This window comes from Delphinapterus leucas, chromosome 9 (genome assembly GCF_059928025.1).
Source record: "Delphinapterus leucas isolate spDelLeu-1000000601 "Yukka" chromosome 9, BTC_Dleu_Yukka2, whole genome shotgun sequence".
In the NCBI taxonomy this organism is placed as follows: Eukaryota; Metazoa; Chordata; class Mammalia; order Artiodactyla; family Monodontidae; genus Delphinapterus; species Delphinapterus leucas.
Window position 1 is genome coordinate 5,002,800 of NC_143137.1, and position 12,212 is coordinate 5,015,011.

At 39.6% G+C, this 12,212-nt stretch overlaps 1 protein-coding gene across 27 annotated transcripts in view; it reads left to right on the forward strand.

Moving 5' to 3' along the window:
• Positions 1 to 12,212, forward strand: part of KMT2C (lysine methyltransferase 2C) — a 293,121-nt gene that overhangs the window by 75,439 nt on the left and 205,470 nt on the right. For all 27 annotated transcript variants that reach the window (XR_016394238.1, XR_016394240.1, XR_016394239.1 and 24 more), the window contains exon 2: positions 2,264 to 2,352. Coding sequence is in view for 24 of the 27 variants with exons in the window: in XM_089917170.1 (XP_089773296.1) it covers positions 2,264 to 2,352 (89 nt within the window). In the remaining 3 variants the exon portion in view is untranslated. The remainder of the gene's footprint in view (positions 1 to 2,263; positions 2,353 to 12,212) is intronic.

A 12,212-nucleotide genomic window follows, 5' to 3' on the forward strand; every position in this document is an offset into this window, starting at 1 on the left:
GCCCTGATAACCCTTTCCCATCAGGTTTTTGTCATCTCTTATTTGTTCTGCCTACTTTCCCCCTTCCCCTCATGAATGATGCTGTTTTGGCTGCTTGACTTGGTGTGTTATATTGGCAAATTTCTAATATTAAATTATACTTGCATTCTCATTATATTTATTGGTATTCTTTTCATCCATAGTTTTTTGGATATGTTAGGATTTTGCTTCGGTTATTTCCTTTTAGTTTTTTTCTGTGGGATGAGGATGACATTTTTTTTTTTTTTTTTTTGCGGTACGCGGGACTCTCACTGTTGTAGCCTCTCCCGTTGCGGCGCACAGGCTCCGGACGCGCAGGGTCAGCGGCCATGGCTCACGGTCCCAGCCGCTCCGCGGCATGTGAAAACTTCCCAGACCGGGGCACAAACCCGTGTCCCCTGCATCGGCAGGCGGACTCTCAACCACCGCGCCACCAGGGAAGCCCGAGGATGACTTTTTGACAGTGTGTAGTATTGCACTTATAAAACTATTTGGACTTTGATTGCTTTAACTTAAAAAAATTTTTATATCTCCTTTATTGGTTTTGATGGATTAATATCCTTTTAAAGATAAGATTTAGGGCTTCCCTGGTGGCGCAGTGGTTAAGAATCCACCTACCAATGCAGGGGACACGGGTTCAAGCCTTGGTCCGGGAAGATCCCACATGACGTGGAGCAACTAAGCCCGTGCGCCACAACTATTGAGCCTGTGCTATAGAGCCTGCGAGCCACAACTACTGAAGCCCACGTGACTAAAGCCTGTGTCCCACAACAAGAGAAGCCACCGCAGTGAGAAGCCCACACATCACAATGAAGAGTAGCCTCTGCTCCCCACAACTAGAGAAAGCCTGCGCGCAGCAACGAAGACCCAACGCAGCCCAAAATAAATAAATACATAAAATTAAAAAAAAAAGATTTAAATAGGTTTCCTGTTATTTAAAAGTGTTTTTTGCTTTACCTTTTCATATTATTTTTCTCTATTCTTTATTGTTTTCAACTCTTTAAGTATTTTTCAAATAAATACTGTGTTGGTTTGTACTTTTTCTTTTCAAGTAATGAAATAATTTAAAGTTCTGAAATTATCTGAATACTGCTTTGTCAATTTCTAAGTTTTTTTTAATATCTAATGTCTTTATTTTTTCTTTCTTATTTTATGTGTTTAAAAACTGTTTTTGACTGACTTCTATCCTTTATGAGACCTCAAAAACTTTAAAGGTCTTTGCAGTTAATTGCATTGGGTAAGAGAATTGTACTTTACCATGATTCTTTTTTTTTTAAAACATCTTTATTGAAGTATAATTGCGTTACAATGTTGTGTTAGTTTCTGCTGTATAGCAAAGTGAATCAGCTATATGTATACATATCTTCCCGTATCCCCTCCCTCCCTATCCCACCCCTATAGGTGGTCACAAAGCACCGAACTGATCTTACCATGACTCTTATGTTTATTTTACTTTACTGAAGTGTTTATAAATTAAAATCCATCACACTTGTAAGGCAAGTGTGATTAGATCATGCTTAATAGTTAGATTTTTTGTTTTTTGGTGGGGGTGGTTTGCAGGAGTGTGCCTCACTTTCTCCTTAAGGGGTAGGTGTCTTAAAAATGCAGACGTCTGGGCATCACTCCTCAATTTCATTAGATCTAGAGGTGTAACCTGGTGTGTGAACTTTGAACCCACTAGGTAGTTATAAACCACCACTGTAGGGCTTCCCTGGTGGCACAGTGGTTGAGAGTCCGCCTGCCGATGCAATGGACACGGGTTCATGTCCTGGTCCGGGAAGATGCCACGTGCCGCGGAGTGGCTGGGTCCGTGAGCCATGGCCACTGAGCCTGCGCTCCGCAACGGGAGAGGCCACAGCAGTGAGAGGCCCGCATACCGCAAAAAAACCCCCCAAAAAACAAAAAAACAAAAAACAAAAAAACAAACAAAACCACTACTGTAGACAGAGGGAGTGATCTCAGGTCTGGTAAAAGAGGGGAAAACCTAGCCTGGAGAATACTTACAGAAGTGAGTTATGATGACACAAACATATTAATATGGGCCTGTCCCCACATTTAGGTATAAGGAAGGGCTGAATATGTGGGAAAAATGACTGTAAAGTGTGATATTTACTATTTGATATGGTAAAGTAAATGAAAAATTGCCTAAATTATTTTGTGTACCTTCAACTTGTGCTTTATTTTGAGTATAATTCTAAGATTTAATGTGTAACATTTAATTATATGTTTATTTCTTTGTCCATAGGCCTCGAAGTAGAGGAAAAAGTACAGTGGAAGATGAGGACAGCATGGATGGGCTGGAGACAACAGAAACAGAAAATACTGTGGAAACAGGTTTCAAAACTTAATTTAAAAATTTAAGAATTTACAGAATAATTTATATAGTTAGCCGTCGTCTATACACCGAGTTCTAAAACTTCCACGTGCTAGAGTAGTTTAATAAGTAATGACAAAGTGATAAAACTGAGTTTCTCCCTTTTTCTCCCCCTAAAGCTCTGATTTAGTAGAAATTGCTTAATCTCTGTAGAGAAATATTTTATTAAAGCAAAATTAAAACTGGAATAAACAGTAATTCCAGGCCACTCGTATGATATCTCATGGGAGATGTCTGGCTTATGAACCATCTAGTGTTTGTTTATTGTGTTAGTATATATGTGAGGAAAAAATATGTTCCATTAGCAAATGATACTGTGAAATGCTGCGTGAGAGCAGAGCAAATACTTCCTAGTCTACGGGACTTTTAGGTGCCTTAAATAAGCTAATGTGTGTTTTGCATCTGCAAAAGGAAAATAGAATAGGTTGCCCAAAGTAGTTTCCAAAGTTTACACCAAGTTAGTGATTTAATGAGCTGTCAATGGGACTAGGTTTCATATTGTGTTCACAGGATATCTACGCGCGATGGTCTGTCATTGTCAGTATTTTTACAGTTGTTGTTTAGACATAGTTGATAGGCTTTTTCTCTGATGTTGAATGTCACCACCTTGATGCTTACAGAATGTCATACAGTTTTTAGAGAAAATTAGAAATTGCTGTATCTTTTATAATATAATTTTCCATGAAATATTTTGGTTGTCAGATGTGTTGCTATTATATCCATGTAATTCTTGGAAAAGCCTTCAAACGTTCTGCAGTTCTCATTCCTTTTTCCCATAGAGTCTAGTTAAGAAGAGTGACAGGAGAGAAGCTTGTAAGTTCAGAATTCTACATTTTACCCTTTGGTGTACATTCATTACCACATTATTTATTTATTTTTATAAATTTATTTATTTTATTTATGTTTTTTTTGGCTGTGTTGGGTCTGTGTTGCTGCATGCAGGCTTTCTCTAGTTTCGGTGAGCAGGGGCTACTGTTCATTGCGGTGCGCGGGCTTCTCATCGCGGTGGCTTCTCTTGTTGCCGAGCCTGGACTCTAGATGTGCGGGCTTCAGTAGTTGTGGCATGCAGCCTTCGGTAGTTGTGGCTCGTGGGCTCTAGAGTGCAGGCTCAGTCGTTGTGGCACACGGGCTTAGTTGCTCCGCCGCATGTGGGATCTTCCCACACCAGGGCTTGAACTTGGGTCCCCTGCACTGGCAGGCAGATTCTTAACCACTGTGCCACCAGGGAAGCCCCTCATTACCACATTACTTTAAACTTGGATTTATATAAGTTCTCCACTAGTTATTTTTCATAGCTTTTCCCCTTAATTTAAATTTTTTCTGTACTTTGTACCGTTACTTTCTTGTGAAAAGTTTTTTGTAATTTTAAGTGACATTTGCGGTGTAACGATTACTTGCAAGTCCCTTTAAGCCAGTGCTCTAAGACTGTCCACAGGTCCCTTTTGGTTGTACTTACCAGAAGTCTCCTTGAGTACTCTGTCTTGTTCTCTGAAGATTTAGCACGTCCCTTTCCATTTTCCTCTCCTTCTCCCATTGTCAATTTTAATAATCTATTCAACACCCAGACCTTGTAGCTCCTTGATTTCCTCAAAATCCTCTTCTCCAGCCCACCTCAGTCACTCATTCTTATGGGCAAACTTTAGCCTTTATCACTGTATCACTTACTAGGACACTTGCTGTTTCACTTCCAAAGTCTCAGTTTCAACTGTCCTTACTATGCCTCTTCTTTCACTAGCTCACTTTTTCCTAATATCCGCACCACAGAAATTCTTCAGACACACTGAATTCTCCAGCTCAGTGATCTTACTGATGGGGTCTGTCAGCCTCCTTTTCTAGTTCAGATTTCGTTATCCAGTATTGTAGCTGTTCCGTTATGCATCCTAAACTCCTTTGCCATCCTCCCACTATTTTGCTTTCATAGCAAAACTCAGACTCTGCATTTTAGCAGCGAAAAGGGCTGGAGAAAACCATAAACTTGCTGAGTGGTGGCATTTTAAATTTATGACCTCAAATCTCAAGTGGGTCATGATTGCTATCCTTCACTCATTATAGTCTACTTAGAATTCCCGCTCCCATTATCAGGGATAATTCTTTCACCACCTTTTCTTCTCCCTTCAAACTTCTGACACCTCATTTTTCAGTTGATGATCTTGCTTATTTCAATGAAAAAGTAAATAGAAGCAATCAGGAAAGAAATTCCACATTCATCCGCAATCAGATCTTCTTTCTTGCTTGTGTCTCTGTCCATCTATTTTATTATACCTTCCTAACTTAAAGTGGGATGAAATGTCTCTGGGGCCATCTACAGCCAACTCTTCTACCTGCGTCCTGGATTCTGTCCCGTTTGCGCCTTCGGTTTTCCTTGGTTTCTGGTATCAAGAATTTTCTCTCTCAGTGAAATCATTTCCATTAGTATTAGCATTTGTTGCAGTATCACCCTTCTTAAACATAAGTAACTTCTCATGGTCAGCTACCCCTTTTAGCTACCATATTGCACCTTTGCTCATCTTTATAGCAAAAGCCCTTGAAAGAATTGTCTATACTTATGGTTGTTACTTATTTTTGACCATGTTTTCATGAACCTACTCCAGTCAGGCTTTCTTCCTCCTGCTCTCCCAGAGTTGGTTTTGATTTCATATTTTGCCAAAACCACTGTTCAGTCTCTGTCCTCCTGAGGTATTCAGTGTCATTTTCACACAGCTAACCATTTTCAGGAGGAAAACTTTTTGTTTTAATTTGGCTTTTTCAGGACGCCACATTCTCTTGCTTTTTCCTATCTCACTGATCTCTTTTGCTCATCTCACAGATTAGGTGGTCTCATTTAGTTCAGTTGCTTTAAATATTATCTATGTGCTGGTAACTCTAAAAATTATATTACCAGCACTTTTCTTGCTTTGAACACAACCAGTATCTTCAGCTTACTTCTTAACATCTCCTCTTCGATGTCTTAAGAGGGTCTCAAACTTAATGTGTCTTCTGTGGAACTGTTTACTGTTGTCCCAAAACCTTCTATTCGTCCAGTGTTCCCACCTCAGTAAATGACATCGTGGATTGTTCAGCCTCGAAATATGGAGCCTGTTGGAAAATGCTTTGGGCTTTACCTTGATAATCCTGCCTGATTTCAGTCACCTCTCATCTCCTCCTCTGCTGTCACTCCAGAACTAGTCACCACCACTGCTTGTGAGGACTACTGCAGGAGCTTCCCAACTGGTCTTGCTGCTTTTACTCTCACTCCATTCTAGTTTTGTTCTTCATGTAGTAGTGGAGTGAGCTTTTAATTAAAATCCAAAGTAAGAGTGTTTTATTTCCCTTCTGTAAACTATTCAAGGCCTCCAGGGATACTTAAAAGAAAACCTAAAGCCCATATATGATCTTCAAGCTCTACTGACCTTGGCTACCTGTCCAGCCACATCTCCTGTCTTCCCCTTGCTCTCTGGGCTCCAGCCATATTCCTTTTTCAGGCACTTGAACTTTTTGTCTTCTTTGCTTGGAACGCCTTTCTCCCAGATACTCATGGAACTTTTTGCTGTACGTCAGTCAAATTTCTACCCAGTGCTGTCTTGTTGGAGAGGCCTTTCCTGACCAGCCTGTTGAAAAGCAGCACTTGTCGTGCTCTATCCTCTTCTCCTGCTTTACTTCTCCTCCTAGTATTTAACAGATATGACATTATAATTCATATTTGTTTGTGTGCCTTTCATACTAAAACATAAACTTCATGAGGTCAGGGATTTGTCTTGTTCATTGATCTATTCCCAGTGCTCAGAATACTTCCAGGCATATGATAGGCATTGATGCCGTGTGTGTGTGTATATATATATATATATATTTATATTTATATTTATATTTATCCTGTCCTTCCGTATGAAAGTTAAATAAAGCCAATTGTGTTAGTCTTTGCTCTGTCATTGTGCTTGGAAAGACCTTTGTCCAGTTCCTTTAGTGAACACATAGGGCAAGGAGAATAGTAAAGAAAAGGATAAAGAACAATTGTTAAAATTACCAACCTGCAATCAAAGAGAAGAAAGAGTTTCGTAAATTTCTAATCAATTTAAAAGCACATTCCAGTTGACTGCAAGACTTTGACATCTCTGCACGTCTCCAGGCCCAGGATTTATTGGAAGGTCTCTTACTCTGTGAATTGTGTGCCTTGACACATTTCTTTAACGATTTGTAGTAATTATTAATTAAAATGAGTACTCTTTTAAGGTGTGTGTGTGGGGTGAGGGTAAGTGACGGGAATGAGTATCCTACAAGTGGTCATTGGGAAAGTAGCAAGAATTCTCACAAGTTTTTATGGTAAGAAAAATCCTCTCTTTTGGAGGTGGTGCAACTGTTGCCAGTTCTGTGTCCATTTTTCTTTATGAATAAAATCAACTTGGATGAAGTGCTAGTTACTTGAGGAGAGAAATTCCACTTTTCTTTGAGAGTCATTATATAATCAGGGCTTTGCAAACTTGTTTTAGTTAATTATAATTGGTTAATTATGATTTAGCTAATTATAATTAAACCTTTTTTTTTTAAACTGCTGAAGTTGTCATTGTGTGGCTAGTGGGAGCCCCTTTTTGGCTGGCTTCTTAATCCTTTTTAATATCTCAAAATGTTTCAAAGCTATTGCTCGTTGGCAAGAATATTTTTCAGGCCCATCTTTAATACTCTGCCTCAGGATATGAAATCGCCTACTCTGTAAGACTACTAGTTCTTTTTAGTGGATAATAGTATGAGAGATCAAAGTCTAGGCTGTAGGGATGCATATCATATTGTTTCTGTTGAGAATTAGTTATGTTAGTCCATTCTAGTGATATACTAGTAATTATATAGATGTGAGGCTGTATATACATGCTTAGAAATATCAGTTCACATTCATACTTTCAGGTAACCACTAGCATAATTTTTTAAATAGACTTTAGTTTGGTTTTTTTTTTTTTTTTGCGGTACGCGGGCCTCTCACTGTTGTGGTTGTGGAGCACAGGCTCCGGACACGCAGGCTCAGCGGCCATGGCTCACGGGCCCAGCCGCTCCGCGGCATGTGAGATCTTCCCGGACCAGGGCACGAACCCGTGTCCCCTGCATCGGCAGGCATACTCTCAACCACTGCGCCACCAGGGAAGCCCTAGACTTTAGTTTTTAGAACAGTTACAGGTTCACAGCAAAATTGAGTGGAAGGCACAGATATTCTCCATTTACCTCCTGCCCCTACACACGCATAGCCTCCCGTTTATCAGCACTCCCACCAGCATTGGTGCATCTGTTATGATTGATGAAACTACAGTGACACAGTATTTTCACCTTAAGTCCATAGTTTACATTAGGGTTCACTCTTGGTGGTATACATTCTGTAGGTTTGGGAAGAATGTATAATGACATGTATCAATCAATATAGTATCATACAGATACTTTCACTGCCCTGAAAATCTTTCATTCTTTCCTTTCCTCCCCTCTAAGCCCTGGCAACCATTGTTCTTTTTTCTGTCTCCATAGTTTTGTCTTTTCCAAAATGTAATATAATTGGAATCATACCATATGTAGCCTTTTCACATTGGCTCATTTCACTTAGTAATATACATTTACGGTTCTTTTCATGGCTTGAAAACTCATTTCTTTTTATTGCTGAAAAATATTCTGTTGTATGTATGTACAGCAGTTTATCTGTTCACCTACTAAAGGACACCTTGGTTGCTTCTAGGTTTTTGCAATTATGGATAAAGCTGCTATAAACATTTGTGTGCAGAGTTTTGTGTGGACATAAGTTTTCAGCTCCTTTGGGTAAATACCAAGGAGCATGATTGCTGGGTCATATGGTGAGAGTATGTTTAGTTTTGTGAGAAACTGGCCAAACCATTTTCCAAAGTAGATGTACCATTTTGCATTCCCACCAGCCATGAATGAGAGTTCCCGTTGCTTCACAGCCTCACCAGCATTTGGAGTTGTCAGTGTTCTGGATTTTGGCCATTCTGATAGGTGTTTAATAGTATCTCATTGTTTTAGTTTACACTTCCCTGATAACATATGATGAGGGATACCTTTTTATATGCTTATTTTCCATCTGTATATCTTCTTCCACTACTCTGTTAAATTCTTTGACTCATTTTTTAATCAGGTTGTTCATTTTCTTAGAGTTTTAAGAGTTCTTCATATAATCTGGGTAAGAGTCCTTTACCAGATACATCTTTTGCAAATATTTTCTTCTAGTCTGTGGCTTGTCTTTATGTATCTCTTGGCAATGTTTTCTGCAGAGCAGAAATTTTAAATTTTAATGAAGTCTATCTAGTGTATCAATTATTTCTCTCATGTATCATGCTTTTGGTGTTGTATCTAAAAAGCCATTGCCAAACCCAAGGTCATCTAGATTTTCTCCTGTGTTATCTTCTAGGAGTTTTATAGTTTTACATTTCACATTCTGTGATCCTTTTTTTTTTGCGGTACGTGGGCCTCTCACTGTTGCGGCCTCTCCCATTGCAGAGCATGGGCTCCAGACGTGCAGGCTCAGCGGCCATGGCTCACGGGCCCAGCTGCTCCGCGGCATGTGGGATCTTCCCGGACCGGGGCATGAACCCCTGTCCCCTGCATCGGCAGGCGGACTCTCAACCACTGCACCACCAGGGAAGCCCCTGTGATCCATTTTGAGTTAATTTTTGTGAAGAGTGTAAGGTTTGTGTCTAGATTCTTTTTTTGTATGTGCTTGGATGTCCATTTGTTCCAGCACCATCTGTTGACAAGGCTGTTTCCTAAAGTGGAAGCTTAGTTTATTGAGTTTAGATTCTTCTTTCTTTTTTTAAAAAAAATTATTTATTTATTTTTGGCTGTGTTGGGTCTTCATTGCTGTGTGCGAGCTTTCTCTAGTTGCGGTGAGTGGGAGCTGCTCTTCATTGTGGTGCACAGGCTTCTCATTGCAGTGGCTTCTCTTGTTGTGGAGCATGGGCTCTAGGCACGTGGGCTTCAGTAGTTGCGGCATGCAGGCTCAGTAGTTGTGGCTCACAGGCTCTAGAGCACAGGCTCAGTAGTTGTGGCACACAGGCTTAGTTGCTCTGCGGCATGTGGGATCTTCCCGGACCAGGGATCGAACCCGTGTCCCCTGCATTGGCAGGCGTATTCTTAACCACTGCGCCACCAGGGAAGCCCCCCTTGTTTGTTATATATGCATTCAATGCTATGAATTTCCCTTATTCCCATTGTGGTCTGAGAGCAGACATTGTATGATTTTTATTATTTTAAATTTGTCTCAAGGCACAGAAACAAATTTATTTGGTCTGTTGGTAAATGTTCCATCTGACCTGGAGAAGAATGTGTATTCTGCTACTGTTGGATGAAGTAGTCTAAAGATGTCCATTATATCCAGTTGATTGATGGTGGTGTTGAGTTCAACTATGTAGTTACAGATTTTCTGTCTGCTGGATCTGTTTTTGATAGGTGGCTATTAACATCCCCATATATAATAGTGGATTTATATATTTGTCCTTGTAGTTCTATCAGTTTTTGCCTCATGTATTTTGACACTCTGTTGTTAGGTGCATATGTATGTGTTAAGGACTTTTATGTGTTGTTGGAGAATTGACCCTTTTATTATTATGTAGTGTTTCTCTTTATCCCTGAGAACTTAACTTGTTATGATGTCTGCTGTGTCTGAAAGCTTCTGCTTTTTTTTTTATCTGAACAAATTTTCAGTATTCAAGTATTACGGTATTATTAACTATAGTCATCATGTTGGTACATTAGATCTCCAGACATATTCATTCTATAAAACTGCAAGTTTGTACCCTTTGACCAACAGCTCCTCATTTTCCCCACCCCGTGGTAACTACTGTTCTTCTCTCTGGCCAACTTTACATTTTTTATTAGAATTTTGACTTAGTTTTTCTAGGCTATAGACTTTTCAAAGTCCCACCGGAGGGAACTTTCCCCAGATTGTCCCTGGTACATCAGTTCCATTCTTAAGAGTCTAGAGTCGGTGAGCATTTGTTTGAATCCTTCCTTCCATATTTTATTTTATTTTATTTTTATTATTATTTTTTTGTGCGGTACGCGGGCCTCTCACTGTTGTGGCCTCTCCCGTTGTGGAGCACAGGCTCCGGACGCACAGGCTCAGCGGCCACGGCTCACGGGCCCAGCCGCTCTGCGGCATGTGTGATCTTCCCGGACCGGGGCACGAACCCGTGTCCCCTGCATTGGCAGGCGGACTCCCAACCACTGCGCCACTAGGGAAGCCCCTTCCTTCCATATTTTAATTAACACAAGGTTAAATGACACCTTCAGACTGTATCGTTAACAGTTTTATCCAGCAGTCTTAGTTCATACTAGACTTCAGTCTTGCCCAGGGTACCTCATTTCTCACAAAGGAAGAACACAATCAAACTGGGTGCATGCTCGTGTCTTGGCTTTCACTCTGTATAGACCACTCTCTCAATTATCCAGGTCTTTTTTAAAGAATTACCTCAACTCTTCGCTTTGTGAATACCCACCCTCAACTCCCTTTTCAGAAGTTCTGCCTTGATCATTAGACTTCACTAAGCCTATTTCTCTAGAGTTTTTGCATAGCCCGAAGTGTCTGCACCTTAATTCTATGTGGAGACATTTTTAACTGATACTGTGTTTTACCTGAAAGTCTAGACATGATATTTAATCCTTCTTTATTTCTGAATGAGTTTAGCAGATCTGGAGGCAAAACTTCTCACTAAAAGCCCTGAGAAGGGGAGCTATTATAAATGATACATTAAAAAAACAAACCAAAAAACACCTGTCTTCCAGTTGTATATAACTAATATATAAAAACATGATTTATATCAATATTTGTATGTTTGTTTAAACTTATTTGTATCATATCAGTTGTAGAAACTTTTGTGTATGTTGTTTCCAACTTATGGAGTAAATGTTTAATTGGTTTTTATTAATTACTGAAACCAAAAAAAAAGGTGTTTAAGGCTGGATTTTGTTTTAACATGATTCCTGGTGTTTTCCCTAGGTTTCGATATTATTTTTATTATCCTTATTTTCTAAATGTATTTTAATTGTAGTTTTGGTCTCCTCTTTGACTTCTGAGCTGTTTTAAGAGAGTTTAAAAAGTTTCCAATTGTGTGGATTTTCTCCTTGATTTTTGTTATTCATTTCTAATTTTATTATATTTCGTTGGTTTTGTATACTTTCTACATTTTGGAATTTGAGGTTTCTTGACGTATTCATCAGCTTTGGAAAATTCTCAGCTATTATATATTCAACTATTGCTTTTGTATCATTCTTTGTTTCTTCTAACTAAATGTTCATTAGACTGTTTCACTGTGTTTGTTATCATTTATCCTCTCTTTTAAATTTTTTTAATACTTTTGTTCCTCTGTCCTTTGTTCTAAACAGATCATTCTAGATAGATCTTACAGTTTTCTTATCCCCTTTTAACCATGTAATCGCTTGTTAAACATAACAATTGAGTCCATTTATTATGTTTTAAAAGTTCTGGGCTTCCCTGGTGGCTCAGTGGTTGAGAGTCCGCCTGCCGATGCAGGGGACACGGGTTTGTGCCCCGGTCCGGGAAGATCCCACATGCTGCGGAGCGGCTGGGCCCGTGAGCCATGGCCGCTGGGCCTGCGCATCCGGAGCCTGTGCTCCGCAACGGGAGAGGCCACAACACTGAGAGGCCCGCGTACCGCAAAAAAAAAAAAAAAAAAAAAAAAAAAAAAAGTTCTTTATTCAAGTTTGCAACTTTTTGTAGTTCTTAGTTCCCTCCTGAAAATTTTAATGCTCCGATTTTATTACCTTCAACATGGTAAATACAGTTGGTTTAAAATTTTTGTTTGATTATTGCAGTATCTGGAGTTGTTTCGTTTCAGTTGTT